Genomic DNA, 25,368 nt, shown 5'->3' on the forward strand with positions numbered 1-25,368 from the left:
CACTGGGAGACCAGGACATGTGAGAACACATGAAACTTTTCAGTAAGAAAATGAGGACGTAGTAGTGGATCCATCCATAGTTACTTTTCCTCCAAGCTGAAAATGCTTTAGACTTCAGTGTGCATGGGAACAGAATGTTGTGTAAATATTTTAGGACCAGATAATAAATGGTGATGTCCTTGGGACAAAAACCTTGCCTCCTTCACAGTAAAATGGCCAGGAAATGTTACCAAGAAGTGTTCAACATATCATCCTCTAGTTGCAGATCTCATCTTGTGCAACTTAAAACAACTTTATCAGGACCCATGGCACAAACACAACCATGTAGGTCAAGTCCTGGAGGTTTGACTCAGTCAACGCTGCTTTGAAGTCAATGAGGCTGAAGTTATTGCCTGACATGAGGAGCAGTCCATCTGGGATTTCTCATATGATGAACTTCAATAATAAAAATGATGGTAAAAATATGTAAAATAAATAAAAATGATATTGTCAGCCACTTTGTTTGTTTCTGACTTAGGGGGTTTATATGTTTAGTCTTGAGTGTTTTTCACATTGATTATGTATATCCAGATTTAATGCTGTCTGGAACCGCTGAGTAAAGGCATTTAGTAACAACAATAACAGAGGGTGTGATTTCATAATCCTAACAAAACAGATAAGGTGGGTTTGGGCTGTTTCCCTGCCTGGCTGTAGGGATTCTCTGGCTGCAAACCACATTGGGCACTGAGATAGCTTTGTCTTGGGAGAGGCCTTTGTGCTGGAGCACAGCAAACGAGATCTGGTAAATCTGAGAGACCTGATAGCAACCTTTCAATATCTGAAGGGGGCCTATAAGAAAGAAGGGGACAGGGCTCTTCAGCAGGGTCTCTTGTGGTGGGACAAGAGGAAATGGTTTCAAACTAAAAGAGGGGAGATGTAAGATAGAAGGAATAGGGCTTTTAGAGTGGGCATAGTGAGGGATGGGCACAGGTTGCCCGGAGATGTGGTGGGTGCCCAATCCCTGGGGACATTCAAGGTCAAGCTGGATGGGGCTCTGAGCACCTGATGGAGCTGTAGGTGTCCCTGGTCACTGCAGGAGAGTTGAACTAGACGGCCTTTAGGAACCTCTTCCAGCTTAAAAGGTTCTAAGATTCTAAATAATGTCAAGACGTTTCTCTCTCCAAATACAAAAGAGGAGCTGTTTAGGCGACATAGGTTTAGGAAACCACCAGTATTGCCCACTGAGCTGTGCCCCTCAGTGCCACACCTCCACGGTTCTTGAATAGCTTCAGTGAATGACTCCCCCCCCCCCCCCCCACCTCTTTGGGCAGCCAGTGATAATGCATCACCACACTCGGAGAAGGAGTTTTTTTTATTTCCTAATATACAACCCGAAATGTTACGAGCAGAATTGTAGCAGCTCATCTCAAGAAAAGACATCCCAACAGCCTATTTTCCAGCTCGTTTGAACTCTTCCCGAGACGAACCGTACCCGAGCGCTGAGTTGGACACGCAACATATGGGCACACGTGGCCCAACGTCCCCCCGCCGCTTCCCTGCTGCCCCTATGGAGCTGCCCACCCGCGGTGCCCGTGGCTGTTGCGCACAGTGGGGCCGCGGGGATGCGCGGGGCCAGGAGGGAACTCGGAAGCTCCGGGACGTGGTTCGGGGACCGCGGGGCACTCGCCTCGCCGCTAAGGGTTAAGGGGAGCGGCGGGGAGGGCGGGGGCTGCCGGGGATTGGAGCGAAGTTTGGAGCTGGGCGGTGCCGGGCCGCCCTCCTCGGCTCGGCCCCCGCCGCCACAAAGCCCTGCAGGGAAAGTTGCTCGATCGCCCGTTTCTCTTCGCCCCCCTTTCCCCTCCCCCTTTTCCTCCTTCTCGCCCCGACTCCCCAACCCCTTTCCCCTCCTCCCATCTCTCCTTAAACGGGATTCCGGCTCGGGACGGCACCACCGGGCATCCCGCGGCGGCAGCCCCCGGGGCTCCGGCAGGTCCCCGCTGTCCCTCCTCGCACGCACTCACATACACTCACCCCACCCCGAGAAGCAGTGAGAATTATAACCCCCCTCCTCCCCACCCCGTCCCCCGCTTCTCTCCCTTTAACCCCTCTCATCGGTGTGGCAAGCCGATCCGAGGGGTGCCGTGTCCGCTTGGGAGGGCTCAACCCAAAGCAGCCCCCGGTCCCGGGGGGGTACGATGAGGTAGAGGGCGGCGGCGGAGCGCCCGGCCGGGGGCCGCGGCAGGAGGGCATGAAACGGAGAGCTGCGGGGATGGGAGGCAGCGCTCGCTGCTGAGAGCCGGCAGCGGCCAAGGTAAGTGGGGACCCCCCCATGGAGCAGGGTGGGTTGGGATGTCCCCACCTGGGCTACGGGCGCACCTGGCGGCATCACTCCCCGTGCGCCCCCGACTCCTAATTTTTGCTTCTAACACTCTTTCCCTCTTGCCCCCTCACCCCTCCTCCCGATAACCCTTCTCTAAGAGCTCCCTATGGTGCAGGCGATGGTTGGATGCGGTGCGTTGTGCATCCCGGGGGCACTGAGGTGTCTCAGCGAGAGCTTCACGAGGGTGAGGAATTCAGACAGTGCTTAGAAAGTGAGAGTGTGAGGAGGGGAGCGGGGCGTAACGAGCGTCAAGCCGATCTGCCCCGGCGTATCGCTGCGAGGGCATCGCCCGAGGGTGGTGGGTTTCATGGAGTTTGGCTTTGGGACACACCTCTGGTACTCAAGGAAATGAGTGGGGGGGTTGGAAAATAGGAAAGCGATGCTTAGAAAGCGATGATCCGTGCTAGAGGAGCGCGTGTTCCCGGGGCAAAGCGGGGCCGGTGAACGGAGTCTGTTGGGCTGTGGAGGCAGCGCTCCCCCTCTCTCTCATCCGAGTTCCTCCGCAAATTGTTAACCTGAAATCTTGGTTTACGGCCGCTTTTGCTCGCGTTTTGTTTGCCTTCCAGACTGGTTCTGTGCGGGATACCGGAGAATTATGCATTAACTGTAAACTTAGAGCAGCGTGCTGGCCTCAGTGGGTCCCTGATTTCTATCACGCTGAAGCAGAGCGGAGGGCAAAGTTTTGCTTGCTGAGCGCCAAGGAATGAATTACAAACACGCTGCTGTTGCGTTTACTCTTCCTGCTCTTGCGCTTCTGCAACAACCCTTAAAACTGTACAAACTTGTGGGCTGTTTGCTCATTTCCCGCCGTAATCGCTCCGCTCCCTTTCCTGCAGCTCCGAGGACGGCAGCTCGTACAGCTCACAGGGATCCGCTTTTCACCATGGGATTGCAGCTGGCGCTCCTGCTCGCAGGGATCGTCGCGCTCTCGGACTCAGCGAGAGGTAAGGACCGAGCAGCTCGAGCCCTCCTGCTTGCTGCCCTGCCGTGCACACGTGCTCCATTGCTGCCTCTTGGTGCTGCTGGGCGCAGCGTGGATTTGGTGCTGTGGTCGCAGGTGGACTTGCATGAGACTTTCCTCATGCATCCCATTTGATTTTAAAGGAAAGCAGCTGCATTCCTCCGTGGATCAGAAATACCTCTCCCCTCTTGTAATCCCCCCCAGCCCCTGCGCCGTATATTCCCACCAGCAAATGTAACAAACACATCCATTAACCTTCCTGGTGACAGACAAATGACAGCTCCTGATAGTGAGAACATTTAAGAACTGGGGCTCCGGCAGTCAGTCGGGTTTCAATGCACAGGTTACCAAATGCATTGACCTGGGAGTGGGAAGGTGCCTTAACTCAAGTGTGGGGTCAGAGCAGAGAAGGCTGCCTTTTTCCCTGCCCCATGCCTTGGTGGGTGCTGTCTGAATGGGAAACCACCGCTGACAAAGGAGGGGTTGCATTGTTCCAGCAGAATGGGTGCGTGGCTTTAGGATGTAGCTTGCTTCAGTTGCACGTCCCAAGAGGTTCGGAGTTGTGCAGATGAGTATTGGAGTTGAGTGAATGAGTACTGGAGTTGCATGAATTGGTGAAAGAGCTTTAAATCACCTGATGCAATGAAAAGATCTTAAAACTTGTGCTTCATTGGGGCCATAATTTGCCAAAAATAAAACCAAAGGGATGGGGAGGGAGCATTGCTCTACAAACCCAAGGCTCAAATTAGTGCTTTGCTTTTTTTTCCATCTTCGTGTTGGCTCCCAAGCAAATACTTTATGGAGGCAGAAGCACTATAAAATGATCAGCTGGAAGCTGAATGAAAAAGAAAACAGTGCATATAGGCTCAGAGCCCTGCAGACTGAGTTCCCAGCCAGGTCTATAATGTAGACTCCGTTGAATTTGTAGGCAGTGGCGTATGAAATAAGAACGGCCTCATGGATGTAGGTTATTGCCATAGACCTGAGGAGCTGGTGGAGTTCCGAAAAAAATCTGAAGTGGGCAGAAGAAGACAAAAGGAGTTTTGTCTCTGTTGTGAGCAGAGTGTCGGCTGCTTTCCTGGCAGCCCGTTTCGATGCTGTTTGCACTTGTCTTGCTCGTATTCTTTTATTGCCTCTGGAAAACGTGGTGCGATTGACTGCGGGCTGCTGTCGTGTGAAGAAGAGCCAGGTAATTAACAGCGTTAATTTCAGAACATCGTTGTTTTTCCTATGGAAAAGGTTTTTATTTTTAAGGCAACATTAACAGGGTCACAATAGTGATTGGGTTTGTTGAACTCGTTCTATTCAGAGCTGGAAAAACCATCTTGTGTGTGGATGGAGAGTTGGTGTGGGTTGTTTAAAATGAAATGGAGTATAAATCCAGGGCCAAACCCATGAAAAACGTCATTCACTCGTTGTCTGTAATGAGAGAGGAAGAGAAGAAAGAAGTGTAAATGTGGTAAAAACAGAGCCATGGCCCTACCATTACAATCCTGCTCTGCCTCTCTTTGAAACTGAGAGTAGTCAGATGGCGATGGGAGCAGATGAAGGATCAAACGTGCACATGAGCAGAGGTGGCACATCTCTGACACATTGCAGCCGCATTTTGGTCAGGCGATCATCACTGATCATTGGTTGTTTACTTTGGGATAACTTCAGATTCTTGTAAAAACGTGTCCTACCATGAATGTGCCCACAGATTTTTTCCAAATGTGTCATGTGGTGCATTTGGTGGTGGGTAGGTGTCACCTGCTTGAGTCTATCGATCGTTTTTCAGCCTGAGATTTTTATCTGGAGGGAGATGAGCTCTTTGTTTTGGCCAAACAGCCTTTAGTAGCCCTGTCCCAATTGCAAATTTTACATGCATGGCACAAAGTGTGCCAGCGTTTCCTAACCTGAGTTGTCAAGATGTGCTCAGGTGAGGAACGTGGCTGAAAAGGCTCTGATTGAAAGCATTGGCCCTTCTCTTTTATTAGGCAAGAGGAGATTTTAGTGGAATTAGGATGTTGTTTGTGTGCACTGCATTGGGTAAGGGCTGTACCAAAGTGCATTTGCACAAGGGGGCAGAGGTAGGTTGCCCACACAACGCAGCCTTGCTATTTCCTGGCAGCTCATCTGCAATCTTGCATTAATGTTGCCTTACAGTATTTTTACCTCCTTATTTAGGTGGTGCCTTTTAAGGTGAAGGAACCCACAGGGCTGCCTGATAGGGCCAATGCTGCAGCTTTTTCCCAGGTTGGGAGCTGTGCCCTCTGGCTCTGTCACTTCTTGCACACTTGCAACCTGTTGTGTCTCATCACCCACACACAAAATAGCGAAATAGGGGATTTCTTAGGTAAGCAATATAAACTCTTAAGAAAGCAGCAAGATAAGTATCAAGAGCAGGGCTTTATTTTAGAGGATCGGGTGTGGAACTTATTCTGTCTGAAAGGATGAAGGATGAGGTAGTTTTGTTGAGGTCTGAACCCATATTTTCCAGTACTGAAATTTAAAGACTTTGGCTAGGGGCTTGTCTACACTGGAATAACCCTTCCAAAACAGTTAATCTGGAATAAATGCCCCAGAAACCAATCTTAATCCAGTCTGAGGACCCTCTGGAAGGAGCTTGTACTCAGTGGTTGCTCCCTGGGAGCTGTTTGGGTGAACCTCCACACTCCTCCGTTCCCTACTGGGTGAACACGGGAACTTCTGTGTGCACAAAACCCACCCTTTGAGCACATAACCTGCTCTCAGTGGGGGAATATCCCTCCTGGCTGGCAGCCGAGGCGCAGGGTGACAGCTTCAGCCTTTCTGCCAGCAGCCCCAGCTACGTCAGCCCTTAACCTGGGAGAATGATGCAGGGCCAGTGGCTCGTCCCTCATATCGCTCCGTTCCCTGCCCTCTGCACAGCCCTATACTGGGCATAAAAGCCCTCCTCCGCGGGGATGAATGCCATCTTGGGTCACTAACCCTTGGTGACTATGTCCTGCAGCAATGTGGCTCCAACCACTCCACACCTCCGGTCGGATACAGGTAATACAATCTGATATTTTCCCGCTGGTGTTAACTCAGTGACACACGACGCAATATTTGTTCCAAATCTGTCAAGTTGCCATCCGATTCACTTTGGTTACCGTATATGGTCACATTGGGATGTGCCTGGCTTGGTCCCGTGGCTTAAGCAAGATTTTATACGGTATGTTTAGAAGTTTTTGGTAAGAGCAATGACAACCTTCCTGTTAGCGAGTAAACTGATATTCTGCTGGAAACTAATTAGTTTGGATGTTGATTTCATTTTCAGTGCCTTGCGTAGGGAGGGGAAGAGCGGGACCTTAATTACTTTCTACTCTTGCACTTCTCTTTGCGCCACTTGGCTTCCAAGTTCTGGTTGCTTCCTGCTTTATGGGGAATGTGTTGGGACTATGTTAAAACTCAACAGTTTGGTGCAGAAATAATGCTGTTTGCCTTTTTTGCTGAGCATTGGAGAAAAGGGAATGGGATACTAGAAAGTTTGTGGTTGCGTTTATTATTATTGTTATTCCTTGGAAGCTGAGTACTTGATATATAAACCACAAAGTTAGGGAAGGTTAAATAAGAGTGAACGGTATTTAATGCGGATAAGATAATGATAATATAAGAGATGGCTGTTGGCTGCTGTTTACAGTCTCCTTTATTCCTGCCTCAATGTTGTTATCAGGTATAACAGTTGGGTAATTCTTCACTTGTGAAAGAGAAGCGCATTCAGATCCACACTCTGATCCAAATTTTACGTAAGTCGCTGCAGATTTCCTGGTTAAGTTTGGTGTCTTTTTTTGGGCCATGCTCTTAGGGAGCTTGCTTGTGAATAATCTGTCATCACGACTTGTACTGAAAGCCAACAAGACAATCTACGAAAATCCTGGTTATTTTTTTAAGCTGTGGTTCCTCCCTTCTTCCAAGACCGTCGGTTTCTTTAAATTGTGGCTGAGTTTAAACATAAAGTACAGCATGTGTTGTACTGGAAAATTATATTTTTTTTATTTTTTTATTTTTTTTTAAGGAATATTACAGAACTCAGCAAGTGGCTCAAGTACATGTGGATTTTCCTTAACATTTTTATAACTTTGTTTTTGAAGTACGTGTGCTGCTTTGACCTTCATTAAAGGACGCAAGCGGCAAATTCACATACGTCTGTTCTGTGATGCACCTGGAAGCAGCTCAGTTCCAAAGCCAGACTTTTGTCTACAGAAGAAAAATTTACGTGCCATGAGGCTGTACTTGAGAAAATACAGAAATAGCAGTTCTTTCATAAGAAAATATTGTTCAAAAAAAGCCAAAAAAGCAAAAGTGACACTTCTAGGATGTTGGTACCTACTTTTTTGCTGGTGAAGCTGATCAGTCCTTTCCAGTGGGTGTATTGCTGTGCAATGGGTTGGGATTTGCTTGGCCACTGCCTTGACTGCATATTTTGGATTATTTACAGGAAAAAAGAAAACATTTCTACCAAAGTGGGAAAATAATAATACCGAAGTCTTCTGCCTATCTGAAATCAGAAAATAGAACAACAAAACTCTTTGGTCACAGCTTTGTTTACTCAGTGGGAGAGGAATCTGTGCAGCTTTCTGGTTTTTCTAAGATGTGAAACTCCTGCTTGTGTCCGCAGCAACCTGTAGAATTGTGCTGTTCAAAGGGACCGTGCAAACGTATCCCTGCATTACAAGTGTTGGTGGCAATGTTCCTTTCTCTTTCATTTTGTTAACCCCCCTCATTTTGTCTTGTTTCAAAGAGTTGGTCTTTCATCTGCCCTCTTCCTGTGTTTTCTGGTGAGCTGCTCAAGCTGAAATGCATTTGATCTTGTTTTGGGCATTTAATTTGTATTTCTATCCCTCTTCTTGCTCTCTGTAATCAGTCTTCCCTTGGAGCATTCTGTAATATAAGCACGCCTGTGTTTTTAGTTGGGTTGACCTGTCCTCATATTTTGCACCAAACTTTTTATGAATGCTTTTGTTCATAGAAGGGAACTTTTTAAGAGTAGTGTAAATGTGCAAGTTGCAAAGACTTTTGCAAGCTTATTGAACTTGGCACTCATTTGTATCTGCCGTGGTGCTATGATAGAAGAAAGAAACTTGCTCAAACAGCCTGATCCTGCTGCCCTAACACTGGATGAGATAAGCAGATGCAGCCCATGCCAGGCGGAACAGGTTAGGACCTGATTTGGAGCCTGTGAGCATTTATGCTGTGACTCCTCCTCACTCCCATGGGCTTTGAATCCATCTCTTAAGGATGACCTGCACTGATGATACGTGATATCGACTGCTGGGCTGACCCCCACTGTTGTCAGTGGTGGGCTAGGGGCAGGATTTTGGATTCTTCTTCTTGCTTACTCAATGGGACAGCTCAGCTTGATTTTTTTTTTTTCTCCCAGATACACACAGATTCTGTCTGCTGCAGGCTCAGGCTGGCAACTGGAGTGTGCACAGCAGAGGCTGAAAGGAACTTGGAAATTCATCGCTTTAACTTTGGGTTTTATCCACGAAGAATGGGTGCCATTCTGCAGGCAGGGTTGCTAGGTGTGGAGGAGCTGACAACTGGCCTAAGTGTTATTTAACAAGTTAATATATGCTGACTGCTGCTGAATCCTTTCACATCTTGGATTTTTTCTTTTTTTCCTTTTCCCCTTTCTGAGTCAAATAAACGGGCTGCTTGGAGCTTGATTGCTTGCCCTCATTACAACAGTCTCCCCATTGTATTGCAGTAGAAACACAGTATCCAGCAGTGCTGTGAATAACCTGAAGTTCTGATTTCATCACAGCCACCCTGATTTTCAGGAAGAATTTCAGCCAATAACTCCAGGCTACTTCTTCCATTAAGTGTTCAAACTTAGTTTTGAGCTTCGCTAAGGGAAGAAAAATGTAAATTGGGAACAGAGGCTTCCCAGAGAAGGTTAATGTTTTTCGGGACTGCTTCACCTCTATTCCCAGCCTCTCCTGCGTAAGAGTACGAATGGCTTCTAGTTTGTAAAGATCCTGAATCACTGCTCCTCGTGTCTGGGAAATGTATTTCAAGAATAGTTGACACAGTCTTGGGTATCCTGTCAGGTGGCTGAGAAGTGAATAATGCAAGGATTATCACAACTGTGCCTCTTGGGTTGTATTGCCTTCAGTGATTATTTTAGGACTTGTATTTGTGCGTATTAAATAAAAATCCAGGAACAACAGACAAATGCAGAAATGCTGATTTTAAAAAATTTGCCTATTTTGCAAATTAATTCCTATTCTCTGTGCTGGGTTGGCTCACATATGCCTGGTGAACTGATGGGTGTAGGAATTTGGTACCGCCTTGTACTGATTACCAGTGGCAGCTGTGCACCTCCCAGTTCTGTCCAGAACAAGATGTCCAGGAAGGAATAAAGCTGGAAGAGGTCATGCAGGGAAATCTAAGCATCAGCCAGCCTCTGGGAGGCAATTTAGTCTGAACTACAGTGCTGAAGCTCTCAAGTCCTTGTGAGGCCAAGTGTTGAAAGAGAGACTTGAACGGGCCGAGTGTGTGTGTGTGATCAGGATGATGAGATGCAGCTATTCCAAATCTGCCCTGTATTTCCCTTTTCCTTTGTGTCCTCCCAGGTACCCCATATCATTATATATCTGGTGAAGTACCTAATTGACTTCTGGCCACCATGTGACTTGGAGCAGAAGCATCCTGCTGCAAAGGGCGGCTTTTATTATAATTGTTAGTATTTTCCTATTACTCTTTATGAATTTAAATCTTCTGTTTTCTAGACATGTGGTTTGGGTGAGGCCAAATCAACTCCAAAGGAGGGGGAAGAAGCAGTTATTCAGCCCCCCAGAGCAGAAGCAGCCCAACTAGAGGAGTTAGGCTGCTATAGACCCTGGGGCTCTATGAACTGGTTTCTTTTTCTCCTTCTTGACTAACAGATTTGTGAGTTGGAGTAATTGAGGAAGGTGTTTTAGTTCTCACCTAACCCAATCTGTTAACACTGGTTAAGCAGTGACAAGTGTCAGAGAAGTTGCAGGTGCATGTCAAGGATAGAAAGGTTAATGAATAACATGACAAAACTCTGGATATTATGGGATGCCTGTCCAAGACTGCTGCATGCTTGCTGGGCATTGAGCAGTTGATGTAAAATTGGTGGTTAAAAGCCCTTAAAACTTTGGATACCTTTGGGATAGGGAATGCCTTGTGCCTCTGCTTCTGGGTGAACCAAATTCTTTAATGTTCTTCTCCAGATTAACACAATATCCTGGTGGCAATCACAGTGTCTGTTTAGCTGGGTGAGTAATATTAGGAAGTACTTAATGTATTTTAGGGCACATTTCAAGTGGGATCTGGGAGGGCTATTGCCGGCTTTACCGGCAAATGGAGACCAGTCTTGCTGCTTCAGATAGTCTGGTCATATCAAAGCATTCAGAGTCAGGTATTGTTCCAAGTTATGAAGGTAACAGTCCTTTTAGGTTCAGTAGCTGTGGCTGAGTGGCTGTGAGTAGGATCAGAAATAATAATCCTACCAGAGAGCAGGAACTGGAGCCTCATCAGTGCAGGCTGTGTGTCAGACCTGTGTAGTGTGGCATTAAGCCAAGGCAAGGTTCATCGTGATCTGCAGGAGTTAATATAAAACTAGATTAAGGGATCAGAGCTGATGAGTATCTTTCCTCCTCCTGGTATTCACAACCAATCAGAAATGCAGTATTGCCAGGGTTAATTTTGTTAGGGCCTAATGAGAGTGGAGCATTCCACTTAATCATGGCCTCAGACAGGTGTTTACTTTTCCTTGACAGGTTTGATTGACAAACAGTTGTAAACCCATTATGGAGACATTTACATATGTAGGGGAACAAGCTTTGGACAGTTTATTTCTAATTGCCACATTTGTTATCTGGAAACGTTTAAGGTAGGGATGGGCAAGGCTTTATCTAGACCAGAGCATGCTTGTAGCACTGAGGCAGAATGCTTTGTTTGATTCCCTGCTTACTCAAACTGAGATAGACCAGAGGCTATGGAGAATTTCAAGCAATAGTTTGTGATAGTGATATATATGGGCAGTCGCCTCAGGATGTTTAATTGGAAATTCTATCTGTGGCTTTTCTTCCCAAGAAATAATACCCCTATTGGGATGAGCATTGCAGGCTCATAGAGGTGGGAGTCTGTCCACTGATTCTGTATTTTACCACTAATCTTAAGAGTGCAAACAATTTGTATGTTTATAATATTATTAATATTTATTGAGAGTTTCTGGGGAACAAAAAAGACCCAGAGATCAGCATAAGGTTCCTCTTCTAGACACACTGGAAGAAAAAGGTTGCCTCTCTGAAGACTACAGACTAGTTAAGCGGAGTTTGAGGCTTATTTTCCTTTTATCCTAGAAAATCCAATAAATCCAGTAAATTCTTTCAGTGTGGTCTTCCAAGAGTTTTTCAACTTCGTCTGACTCACAGATTATTTGAGTGCCATTATAGACTAGGGTCAAACAAGTTAATTCCCAAAACAGTATGCTGCCCTGTTTTCAAACTGTGCTAATCAGGGTTTTGAGTCAAAGCATGGTAGTTTGCTTAGTGAAATTATTTTCCTGTTAGAAAATTACAAATAGGCTCTGACTATTCCTACTGGCCTCAAACACTGAGGCACACACACATCACATGTGTGCAAAGCCCCTGGGGACGTGCTCACTGGGATCAGGGCACTGCTGGGGGCTTGGTTCTCAGCTCCCAAGATTGAACTCAGAAAATGAGCTGGCTCTGAAACCTTATTTAAAAAAAAATAATAATAAAAAATTGCTGCAGTTGCATTTACACCTCCATTGGGAGCAAGGGAGGGCTGCATGGAGCTCATCCGATCTGAAATTCCGTGTCCTTTCCCAGAGGAGACATTTGGTGGAGTTATTGGGTTACCTCTCCCCCTCACCTTTTTGTAATTCACTCCTGTTTACTTTTTCTCCTCCTTTCCCCAAGTTTATTACAGCTGCTTGGGCAGAGGAAATGAATTAACATAATTTACTGGTTTTAGAGCAAGACACATTCCCTGCATGTACGTATGCACACGCAGCTGCCCTCCCAGTGCCGTGCAGAGGAGCGTGTTTACAGAGTCTGGGTCCATTTAGGGAGAACAATACCCCGATTATGGAGGGCAGCCTTTTATTCCCAGAAACCAGAAGGAACCACTCGCCTAAAGTAGCTACTGCTCCTTGAAGGCACAGGCGTGCGAGCTGCTGGAATAGGGAATAAATCTGTTGTAGACACAAACCGGCAGCATTGTTCACGGCGGAAGTTGATTTAGGGCTGGGGGTGAGAAATGGTCTCACGACAAACCAAGCACCAAGTTTAAGATCTAGCAGTGTGCAGAGAGGTGTTGTGGTTGCCAATCCAATTTCTGAGTAATAGCTGTAAGATTTGTGTTTAGTCTGGAGTGAGGGGAGACCTCATTGGTCTCTACAGCAGTGGGGACAGTGTCAGTCTCTTTTCTCAGATGACAAGCGTACGCTAGGAAACAGGCTCAAGTTGCACCAAGGGAGGTTTATATTAGATATTAGGAAGAATTTTGCCACAAAGATTGTGCTCAAACATTGAAGCAGGCTGATGTCAGGGCGATGGCAGAGTCCCCATCCCTGGAGGTATTTAAAACATGTGGATGTGGCACTAAGGGGTTAGTGGCAAGAATAGGTAGATCAGATTGATGGTTGGATTTGGTGATCCTGAAGGTTTCTTCCAACCTAGATGATTCTGTGATTTAAAAGGGAGTTATTTGGTGCTTTCTGAGCTAGTAAGGCTCTAGGGAGTCTGGGTGGAAAGGTGGCAAATGAGCCTCCAACAATACTTGGATCACTTCTTGGATCACTACAGCTGATCACTTCTAATTGCAATCATGCACCTGTTACTGGCAGATAATGCTGGAGCCGCATCATGTGGAGCATTTGCTTCATGGGATTTTTGGGAAAGGTCAAGCATTTGATTGCTGTCCTGCTAAATTGAATCATTAGCAGCACAAATAGGACCCCCTTCTCTGCCCAATTACAGCTGCTTGGCTCCTGGCAGTAAATGCTTCTCAGGTGTGAAATCATGGCAGCTGAAGACAGAATAAATTGATTCCAGCACCACCCTCCCCTTCTTCTGCATTGCTCCTTGGATGTCTCTTGTGCTGGTGTGAAGTTCTCCTGGCCTTGCTGTTAGGTGTTCTGGGAAGTTGGAGCCAGCATAGAAAAGAATGTGGTAAGTGAACTATAGCCTGAGCTCATGGAATATCAGTATGACTATAGGCAGCAAAACCTTTCCCTTCTTTTTTTGTGGCAGGAGGGCTCTGGACTTTGGAGGAGTAGACTTTTATGTGAACATTTATTGCGTAGCCCCTGAGGAGTGTAAAATGCAGTAGGGTCCATGAGGTCCATGGTTTGTCTTGGTAGGAGGGTGGTTCATTTCTGACCCTTCTGTACGGGGACTCAGACTACATCAGGACAGTCTTCTCTTGGTGCTGCTCGGCTTGTGTTCATGTTGTTGCTGTCTTTGCTGCATCCTGGCTTTCCCTTGCTCTCAGTTCTCATCTCAAATATGTTTCATCCCTCTGTTTCGCCTCGGTTATGTTTCCATGGTGTTTTAAGTCACAGGTGCTGTATGTTTTGTCCCAAGAAGCCCCAGAGAAGGCCAAAATCACAAAGGAATGAAATGTATGTTCTCCGAAATGGTCTGTCTTTGTTCTCTCTTTTGGACAAATGTAGCTCTCTTTCTTTCTCACTAAAAACAAACAAACAAAAAAACCCCACCACCCTTATAAACAGCCCCAACTCAAAATAGCTTGAGCTGGACTTTTAAGAACTGACTAAGAATGCAAAGGCCTGTGGTCCTGCACCCTGGAAACAGTAATCGAAATAACAGTGTAGAAGAACAAACCTGAATTAATTTTAACATCATCTTGATGACAGCCTTTTTGTTCATGTTCTTATGCAGTCTCTGCAAGACTAATACATATAATGCATTTAATTGTTAAATGCAAAACAAAAAAAAACCAACCAACCAAACAAAAAATACAGAAACTCCATTATGAGTTGAAGATGAAAAGTGCACCAAAATAATTGAAAGAGCTTTGTTTTGTAAGTATCCCTGCTTAAAACCGGAGCTTGGCCATCTTTCTGTGGCATGTGTTGGATGATATTTTGCTACTGGACAGAGATATTAAGGCAGAGCTGGAGGAAGAAGACAGTATTTATTTTATTTTGCTCTTGGAATATGTGTCAGCAATTGTGTCAGGTAGATTTTGGTTTATGCAAGACAGCATAACACACAGTTGTTTTTATAGGTAGTGTAATATTTTAGTCCTAGGGGTTTAGTGCCCAGAAGATCTAGTTGCGTGCAAAGCCTGAATCTCATGGTGGAACAGGTGCAAAGGTGCAGCCTATGCATGCGCTGAGGGTTTGTACTGCATACTTGTGTGATTTGTATTCAGTGACCGCAATTCCACTCTTGCCTTCTCTGCTGAGTACAGAGTTGGTAGATTTTAGGGAGAGTTTTGCATTATGCCGTGATTATTTTTGATGATGCTTGTGGTGAGATTTCTTGAAAGGAGGGGGGAAAAAAAATCAATTACAGATTTTTCAGGTAGCAGCAAAGTGTTTGCATGCTAACAACTAGTTCTGCCTGCGCCCAAGCGTTACACCGTGTCCTGCTGGAGCCCACCATGGTTTCTGTTCCCTCCTGGAGCAGAGCAAAGAAATGCCCAGCCTCAAATTTTGGAATCCTACAGAGGGAAAAAAAACATTGAGAAACACCAGTTTCCACACGTACACACAAAAAGAGAGGTTCTTCAAAAAGATTTCATTTTGCTTGGAAAGGCTGTGGTGGCTGTTGAAAGGGCATTTGGGTGGAAAAGGGCCAAGCAGCCCTAGGCATAACCAACACCCTCAATTGAGAAATATTTTCAAACAGCGATGTTGTTAAGAAGTAATTAAAGTCAAATAAAACAAGGAAAATAATTTATGACATGTACTTGAATTCATCCTGATTTGAATCCACTGAAACTCATGTAGCGTGACACTGGAGATGTGCAAGGGGAAGAACAAAAAAAAGTCTTTCAATGCACTTTTGTAACTATAGAAGTTTCTGACCTCATACATCATTTCAACCAAGTGTTTAAGCACAGACTTACTATTAAGCACCCTAGAATCCCTTTTATTCAAAGAAATGCTTGTGGAGAACCCATTACATTGCTTATTCGAAATGTGGAGGACCTAAGCATAGATTGAAGTGGTAGCAATTATTTTGGGAGGTTTCTGACCCTGTTGGTTTTTTCTTTTCCATTAAAATAAGTTTTCTAGAATCATGGAAACTAGGGAAATAGTTTAGTTTTCAAGTGGGGGGGGGAGGGTGAGGGGGAGGGGAAGGGGGTGGAGGTGACGACAGTGGGGAAAGAGACCACAAGTCTTGAGAGTTCTGGAGGATGGATAGAAAATATGAGTTGTGCGGCTTTAGGCAGCAGAAGAAAAATCAGGAAGTAACTTTTGTACAACTTTAAACCCAATTGTACTATTTGAGAGCCTATTTTATAATTTTTGTGCTCTTGAGGTTGGCTGTACTCCTGTTACGTGAGGGCCTCAGCCTGGATAGGAGAGCAGTTTGCAGTTCTCATTGCTTCATCCCTCTGCCTTTCCTGCAGAGCTATCTTGGTTGAAATGTGGAGGAGGAAAAAGAGAAGAAAACATTTCTGGTGGCCAACTGTGTCACTTCAGTTTTTGCTAGTTCTTGAGGAAGATTTGTGAGGATGGTCCATGGGGGAAAGGTTCAGGTCAGGGGTAGAAATCTGCTTGCCCCATATCAGAGGCATTTATAATGCCAGGACAGCTCTCTGGAGAGTGTCCATCTGTCTGTCCTTTCCTCTGGGGTTGACAAGAGGCAGACAGCCTCCCCACGGCTGCTCCCTCTGTCATGTTACAAATGAGATGCTGAAATGCAGCCCTTGGCCTTGAGACAGTTCTCTTTCTTGTTCATTCTGCCCATCAATTAATGTCACATAAAGGTGTTTTATAACTATTTTATAACTTTTTAAAGAGTGAGACCCTTGTGAGGGGAAGTCCAACCCCTGTGCAGGGTGGCTGCCAAAATCTGTGTGTGGGAAGTTATGCTCAGGAGCTCTGCTTGTGGCGGCTTACCAACCAGGGTGAAAAAACAGTACCCTAGCATCTAAGTTCTTCAGCAGATAGTTTATCTGTAAAGAGAGGATCTTGTAAGTGAGGGTAGAGAAAATCCAACGTTTCCTGTCTCAGCAGGGCAGTAGTACTTAACACCAGTGTGGAAGTGGTCCTCTATCTTTTCCCACTTCTGGTGCACTTGGTAGTTCTTTGAAATTGTTGGAGTGAGCCTGGTGGGGGCCATAAGTATGCACAGAGACTGGAGTATAGGGATGATAGCCTGGCAAAGAAAAGATTCTGGGGAAGCTTTACTGTGGCTGTTCAGGACCTGAGTGGTCATGAAGGAAATCTGGAAGGGGACCCTTTACCAGAGGGTGTAGTAATGGGACAAGAGGGAACAGCTTTAAGCTTCTTAAAAAATAAATAAATAAATAAATAAAAGAAAAAATTTAATTAGATATAAGGAAGAAATTCTTCACTATGAGGATGGTGAGGCACTGGCATAGGCTGCCTGGAGAAGCCATGGTTAAACCTTCCCTGGAGGTACTGAAGGCCAGGTTGGATGGAGCTTTGGGCAACCTGGTCTGGTGGGAGGTGTCCCTACCCACTGCAGGAGGCTGAGACTGGATGGGCTTTAAAGTTTCTGCCAAGCCATGAATCTCTGATCTCTCCCTATGCCAGTACAATGAGAGCAAGCGGAGCTGCAAGTCATTGTTCACTCTTGTAGCTCTTGGCCTGTGCAGTGGATGTGAAGCACAAGGAGTGAATTATGAAAAAATAATTACAAATCATGCAACGTGTTTCCTGATGGAGAATGGCAAGATGATGGCAGAGGCTTTCAGGCTTACCCGCTTCCCATCTCCTCTTCAGCCAACTTCCAGCAATTTGGCTGCCTGTTTTCTTAGGAAACAGCTCCCATCCAAAGGCTACTGAATTTTTCTTAAATGCTGGTTTCTGTTAGAGCTGATAAGGCAGCAGCCAGTCTACAGAGATAACACAGGCCATTGAGGCTTCTTGGTTTTGTCTTTATTTGGGTTTCTTAGCAAGTATTTGACACGTGTTGAGAGCCTCTGGAGATTTTGGGTTTGGTGAATTTTCCCTCTCTCTTTCTCTTTGTTTTTGGTCTGAAAATACTTCTAGGATGGTTTTGGAGTATTAAAAAAAAAAAAAAAAAAGTGCTAATGGAGTTTGTGAATTAGCAGCATTTGCTAAAGAGAGTAGGACAGATGGGCACCAAAGGAGACTCTGGCTCCTGTCTTGTGATAGTCTCAGCTGGAGTTACTGCCTTGGCCACAGTTTGAAAGGGTAAGAAGCAATACAGTGCCCAGCATTGGCAAAACATGTCTTGGTGTAGAAAAGCTTGTAATTGATCACCTTTTCAACTCACTCTGCCTCCAACTCCAGCTTTCCTTTTCCTAAAGTGTTGTCTCTATTTGGGCTGTTGGATTTTGTTACTGTGAAAGGGACTGTTTATGCTTGGCTTATGTAAACCAGAAAATAAGCTTTTCCAGCTAAAGCTGATTAACCTGTTGATAATAATAGTCTGGTTTTCACCCAAGCAAGCCCTTAGTGGCATAAGGTATCCTTGAATCTTTGTTATGAACCTGCTGCATCCCAGCTTGCCCACTGCCTGTGGCAACTTTGTGGATCATCGTGAGACATATTAGGAAATCCGGCAGGAAATCCCACCAAAAAAATCCACCCAAATAATTCATGGCACGTCCCTCAATGCTGGGTTATTTACCTGCTTTTTCTTGTGGGGAGCTCAAGTGGCTTGCACAAAGCATGCTGTTGTTTTTTGATATTAATATACGTTATTTTCTCAGTGGTGTTTCACTGTGGTTGGAATTACAATGCCAAACACAAATTCCTGCTTTCAAGTTTCGATGCAGTGAGTGTGCCTTCATGAAGCTTCACAACAGTGCTTATGGGGATGTGTTTCATGCCTGTAGTATCATGCAGGCATCCTCATCCAAAAAGAGCAGTGTGGGAATGGTGTTTTTGTTACGCGCTTCTGCCCAGCCAACCTTTAATGCAACCTGTTGCATATGAAATTAATTTCAAACGTGCATTTGCTCTAAAAGTAGTGTTCTTCACACCAGAAATGTATAACAGTAGAAAAAACCACAGCCAGATGTCTATATTTATAGAAAACTGGCACGTTCTGTCTGGCGATGACAGAACATTTTGGTGTATTTATGAAGCGCTCATGTTTTTAGAAATAGAGAAATCCAGTCAATATCAGTAGAACTATTCATCAGACATCTTTTTTTCTTCTTAATTTTAACCAGAAGAACATGTTTCTTTAGTTGATGTAGAAGAAAAAAAGAAAGTTGGCTCCACCTTCCTGTCACCACTGGGTCTTTCTCTTTCAACTTCTTAAACGTATTTATTTTAGAGAGGCATATCTGGTTTTAAACTAGTTGTTACCAGCATCATGCAGTGTTGATCATGTTCTTCAACATCAGGCATTTTTAACTGAGAAGTAACTATTCATAGAGCCAAAGGAGTGATCTCTACTCCAAAGATGGATCTTGCTGCATTTTATTTTTTGTTTGTTTATTTTGAGAGTAAAGTTTTGCATAGCTGCTACTTGTTTGCTTTGTTGCCATGCAGAACTTCTCACACTGGGATCTGAGTGGATTGGAGGTAAATTTGGATCAAGTCAGAGGTGTTGGAGGGTGCTGGAGACCAGGGGGTCCTAGTTTGAACCCATCAGAAATTGTGTCCTCGAGACTGTTCCACTCTGTGGCAAATTCCTAACAGCTAAATTGAACAACTTGATGCCTCAGTTCAGCCATATGTCAAGGCTTTGCTTTATATACCTGACATAGATATGGGAGTTTTCAGAATTAAAATCTGCAGAGATTTCCACAGTTTGTTGGTCAGAAGAGACCAAGAATGCTTACTTGGCAGTATATAAATTTAAGGGATTTTTTGGTAGATATCCTTAAGTATTAGTGTAATGAATGAGGAGCTGTAGAGAAATATAAGCGAAGGGGCTCCTTCTGGGATTTGCTATTAGAACGCAATTGCTAATCTGTGCAATCTACAAATCAAGTTAATTGGGTTTGCTCAGGCTGTTTCTTTCACAATTGCTAAGCACGGTAGCTTGAAGGCAGTGGGGGTTTGGCCTCCCAATCTTTGCTGCATATTTGTTTTTACAGAAAATGCCTTTGATACATGTAAGTTATATTTCCGTGCATTACAAATGATAGATTCCTCCCCCATATCCTGTGACAGCCTTCCCTGGAGACAGACAGTCTGTGTTGTTTTAGCAAGATGAAGAAAGATTAACGGGAAAAGTTTTGCTAGTGTTTGTGAGGACTTGGAGCAAAAGGGAAAGGTTTGGACTGAGGATTTAGACAGGAGGAAAAAGTGTTTCTGCAAACTGCTGCCTGCGCTCTGTGCTCCTCTCACTGGCAAAGAGCACCAGGACAGCCCCAGTGAGCCAAAGGGAGCAGGACTGATGTACATTTGCTCCTTCAATGGTAAGCTGTGGTTGGGAGCTTCAAACATGAGCTAATTTCTCTGTGTGTAATGTTGTATGTATTTGGGAAAGGGATGGCTGTTCTTCAACTAATAATCAGTTTGTTCCCCAAGATTAACAGACCTTGCAGCTCACTTATCACCATGCAGGAACTGGTATCTAGAGCAGAAGGGGCTCAAAGCATTTACATGAAACCTTGCATGATGTTTTCTTTGCAAAGCATGGACAGAGCATAAAACAAATCAGTAAATCAGGCTGAAACAGTTCTGTTCACTGAAAATAACATCATTTCACAGTGACCCTGAAAGCATGGCGTTTCATTTTGAAGCTTCCTATCAGAAGATTTGTAGCTGGATTCAGGAGGAGAAGCTGGAAAAGAAAAACTTCCCTCTCTGTCCTTGGTTACAAGGCTGGTGATGCACATCAAGGACTTGGTGGCCTTCCTCAGGGCTAGCTATAGGTCGGTATAGCAGTTCCTGCTTTGTGAGACTGGGAGAAAATGGGCATGATGGCCATCATGATAGGGAGCAGTGACAAAACGTGCTCTGTGCAGAGCTCCAATTGTCCCTGCTCTGCTGTAGATCACTTGTGATTCATTTCTCTTAATTTTGAGGGAATTCTTGATAGTTCCTGGCCTCTTTTACTGTTAATAGATACACGAGTAGGATTTGTTCAGCCCAATCTATCTATTTACCTGTATTAAAATGAGATGCATCATGCCTGAAAGCACCTTTTTGTTCTCAAGAGCTGTAAAGGAAGGCAATACAACCTTCAAGTGCCTCCACTGTGTCTGAAATTAGAGATGAAGTAGTGGTTGATGAGCTGTTCCTGTGTGTGATGGTAGAAATTAGGAATGTCATCTTGGAAGTGGAAGGGGTAACCCTCATTTAAATCCAACAAGTGTGAACTCACCCTCAGGCTGCAGTAAATGTTGGTAAAGTATTAATATATAAGCCACCCCATTTCCTTACACAGGCAAAACTTATCCTTATGCCATGAGATTCAGCTCTTTGCAGAAGGCTCAGGTACCGCAAAAGCTCTTAAGGGCTCATGCAGAAGGCCAGGGCTTCACAGATTTTATGCTCTCTATCTGCCTGCACAGAGAGGTGTTACTCTAAGTAAGTTCATTACCCTGGTTTGTTTATTTAACACCTTTCTTCTGCCCCTGGAAGAAGCCTCGTTCCAAGTCCTAAATCTGCATTATCTTCTGCTCCCTTGATGTAATTGGGGATTTGAGGATTAGAGGATTGGAGCCAACGCCATCGCTGCTGTTCTGCATTTTTTGGAATGTGAGGGAAGAGGCTGGGGGTGGCAGATTTCTTGTATGTGCAGTTTATTGGTGTGTCTTAGGTAAAGTTTTATTGCCTCACTAAAAGATGTTGAGCTCTATGATTTATTAGCACTGCTGCAGAGTCTTTATAAATGATTATTTCACATTCCATGAGATCTTAGTGAGTCCTGCCCATGGTAAGGTCAAAACGAAGGGGTATTTGACATAGTACTGCTTTACTTACAATAACAACTGGTAACGAGTCTAGAAAATAAGTCAGTCTCTTTGCAGGGCACATTATCTGGAAGCAAATATCAACACAGCCTTCCAAAGAGAACTGTTGACCCTTTGCTACATGTTGTCAGATCTCTAAGAAGCGCCTGGCAAATCTGCATGTATGCACGTGCATGGGAGTGCTTTTACTTGCTATGGAACAGCCATACCAGTATTAGTAATTATCCCTGGCAAGTTCAGTACCTTCTACAAACCATGCAGGAAATGGTTGGTTGGTTGGTTGGGAATGACCATACCCAATTGGCATATAAATGAATTCGAGAACATTTGTTTTCTAGAGATGCTCTAGTATACTCTGTGGCTCACTTGGTGCTTTCCAGAGTGATGGGTCAAGTCCCTACACCAGGGATGGATAGTCTCAGATTCACACCTGATATAGTCTGGTTCTTGGACTATTTCTGCTGCATGTTCAGGTGGCTTTTGTTTGGACTACAAATTCTACATTGCTACAATGCTGGAGCAACTGAAGCTTTAATGAAATTAGTAATTATTGCAGCTTTCTTAATAATAATAACAATAATAATAATAAAAAAAATATTATGGAGCAGAGAGCTTCATTTTGCATTATTGCCATCTAGCATTGTTAACTGGGTCTTGCATTTGACCTTGCAGATTTGCTTGGGCCAGTTTGGAAGGACATGCTGTCCATGGGTCAGCCTTGCAGCATCTGCACTAAAAGAGATAATTCAGCAGTTGCATCATCTGCTAGCTCTCCCCTGCTTCCAAAGGGGGTTTTATAATGTTTTGCTAATTTTTCTTAGGCTACTTGTGGCCAATTGAAGGCATTCCTTGTCAGTTGTTCGTGAGGAGAAATGTTAGATTACAGCTTTTCTTCCTGGAATCAGTGAAGCTGATGCCTTGGATCCTCTTCTGCAGATAAGATTAAGAGCGCTGTAATCAGCACGCTCCTGCCAGTGGTTTTGACGAGCTTAGGGGGTAACTGCAGAGAGGCTGTTTTGGATGATGAGAAATTTTTTGAAAGTTTTCCCATATCACTTGTCAAGCACCTCTTTCTGGTGGGAACTGGAAGAAGAGGCTTTCCTTTACATATATATATTATATATAATACACACACACACATACTGCATTGTTTCTTTAGCTGGCAGCAGCTGTGAAGGTTGCTGCTGAGAAGGCATTTATTTGAAGCACTAAAGAAAGTTTCTTCATGTTCCCATTGATACTGAACATGAACCTGGGATATTGGTGGTTTCTTATTCTGTTGCTTTCAGCATTTTAGTTTTTGTATCATGGAGGTCAGGAATTCATGTTTACATTCGCTGCATTGAAGGAGGAAGATGTTGTGTAGTGTTGAGCTCTTTTTGGCTGTCCCTGCCTGCTGTCGCCAAAGCACTGCAGAGGCTTTCTGCAGGGGATATTTTCAGTAGCCATTTTCATAGGGAACTTGTCTGATAGTGAATGAACTCCGAGGGGCAAACCTGAGCCCCAAAAGGACAGATATCCGCCTGACATCAGGAGCAGCACGCATTTACATCACTGTTTTTACTTTTTTGGGGTCTATAATTAAACAGGCAAAATCATCTAATCCGTACATCCAGAGGTGTATTTCGGACTCCCTAATAGTTGATGCAAACTCAATGTTTTAAAGCAGAAAATGTATCTGAAAAGAAACCTGAAGTGATGTGAAAGTCACATTCTTCAAAGAAAAATGCCACCCCGTTTTTTCCTTGTGGTCCTGGAAAGGGTTTTATCTTGTGCAAAATGCATTTTCCCCTCTGCCCCCTCCCCTTGCCCAGTGCTGTAAGCCTGCTTTTGTTAGGCTGCTGTTGTGGAGCTAAATCCTGGAAACGTAATTTATTCAAAGTGTTCCGCACACATGTAAATGGGCAAAACTTATTGATAGCTGAGTTAAAGTATCTCTTTCTTCTGCATAACAAGGCACTTTTGCTGAATCTTTCAGCCACCGGCTTTGTTCCTCAGATGAATGAAAAGAGCTTATGGAAGGAAAACAGGCAGACAGCAAAAATGCCTCTGGTGCACGTTGTGTGTTTGCACAAGAAGCATGCAGAGGGATGTACAGAGCAGCAGCACCTCTCCCCATGCACGTATCCCCATTGCATCAGAAGGTGCACACGTAGCACACAAACCCAGCAAATGCGTGTTGGATAGAAGATGAGCTGCTGTGGCTGCATATATGAGCACGATGTGAATGTGTTCCTCTGAAAATCTCCGAGCGTTCGTGTGTCCACCTTTTAACTGTGTAAAATAACAATCCCCTAAAGGATCTTGGTATTCGTGTATTAAATTCTGAGCACACAGCAAACTCAGCTGAACTTTCTGCTGCTTAAGCAATACTCTTTCCTCCTCCATACAAAGCTTTGAATTAGCTAATTAAAATCTAGCTGAGAGAGGGAACAGTCTGCAATGTAGTGAACTCACCAGATTTCTGAGGTCATTGCTGGTACAGAGTTCCCCCACTCTGTCCCATGAAAAGATTTTTAAGTATTCGTTGGAAATCTCCCATGGATTTAACTTCTTCCTTTGTTTTGCTTTGCAGTAAAAGCTTGATTGAAAGTGGCTGTGGCAGCAGTAATGCCTGGCTGAGTTTGGAGAAAACAAGCTCTAGGCCCATTTAGACGTTTCATTTGAAAGCAGCTTCCATTATCTCCTATTTAGACGTGGTTAGTAAGTAGCAGAGTGAATGCATATGTGTGTTCATCCATTATGACTTCTTTATCAATTTTGTTTTTATTTTTTATCACTTTTTTTTACAAGAGGTGGGAATTATTTTTTATATAAATTAATGTCTAGTAAACTTGGATCCATTTTTCTAGGGATAAAGTTTGACAGAAATCCTGGGAGTATTAAAGCAATTGATTCCAGAGTTCAAATACAATTTATTCTACTCTGTGCATCCATCTGTTTGAATTTCTTCAGCATTCCATGAAAGACAACTGAAGATAATTTGGGGTTTTTTCCCCTCTAAATTTTTTTTATTTTTTTACACTTATAAAACTTAAAATTACATACTAGTATTTAAAGTCCAAGTTAGGGTTAACTGATCAAAGCTGCCCTGTGTTTTATTAAATATCTTGCTTTCTGGACCTTATTTAACACAGGATGCTGATGAGAGGAACAGTTCTGCATGGGCAGCACAGCTCCACTGGCTCAGCGATATTGGAGGAAGATTTTTACTTTCCTATAGCGAAAGGAAAATACATCAAAACATGAAACAGAGTACTTATTTATTGCAGAACATGGCTGGAAATGTTTGTCTTCAAGCCAATAGGGCATATGGAGGCAGTACTAGCTTCTTCAGCACATCTTATTTTGCTAAGCAGGGAATTAATTGCCGAGGGGAAGTTCTTCCCTCTCAGTGTTAGGACAAATAACAATTTGTCAGCAGAAGAAGCTGCATGTAAAAGTCATATTTTTGGGTGTTTCTTTCTGGAAGCCCTTCTCTTTTCATGTCCCCTCCTGATGCCAGCTCCTCTGGCTGCACTGAGCCATTAGGGTTTATGATACAACTGAAAAATAATGCAACAAAACATCTTCTGCTGGATTCTACTGAATGATCCAAGGGATGGAACACCTTCCCTACAAGGACAGGCTGAGAGAGATTGACTTCAGCCTGGAGAAGAGAAGGCTCTAGCATTTTAATGTCTGAAGGGGTTCTGCCAGAAAGAAGCTGACAGACCATTTAGCAGGGTCTGTCGTGATAGGAAAAGGGGAAATGGTTTCAAACTAAAAGAAGAGAGATTTAGACTGAATATGTGGAAGTTTGTTGTTGCTTGGTTGATTTGTTTTGTTCTTTTACAATAAAGGTAGTGAAGCACTGAAACAGGCTGCCCAGAGGAGTGGTGGATGCCCCATCCTTGGTGATGCCCAAGGCCAGCACCTGATGGAGCTGTAGGTGTTCGTGTTTACTGAAGGGGTGTTGGATTACAGATAG

The 25,368-nt window shown here is 44.4% G+C and overlaps 1 protein-coding gene across 1 annotated transcript in view; it reads left to right on the forward strand.

Annotated features, from left to right (window-relative positions):
• Positions 1-1,781: 1,781 nt before the first annotated feature.
• Positions 1,782-25,368, forward strand: part of FGFRL1 (fibroblast growth factor receptor like 1) — a 162,916-nt gene continuing 139,329 nt past the window's right edge. Inside the window, exons 1-2 of the mRNA XM_052681383.1 lie at positions 1,782-2,290; positions 3,196-3,303. Of these exons, the coding sequence (XP_052537343.1) occupies positions 3,243-3,303 (61 nt within the window). The 5' untranslated portion in view covers positions 1,782-2,290; positions 3,196-3,242. The remainder of the gene's footprint in view (positions 2,291-3,195; positions 3,304-25,368) is intronic.

Source organism: Tympanuchus pallidicinctus, unplaced genomic scaffold, assembly GCF_026119805.1.
Source record: "Tympanuchus pallidicinctus isolate F22 unplaced genomic scaffold, pur_lepc_1.0 scaffold2, whole genome shotgun sequence".
NCBI classification, from domain to species: domain Eukaryota; kingdom Metazoa; phylum Chordata; class Aves; order Galliformes; family Phasianidae; genus Tympanuchus; species Tympanuchus pallidicinctus.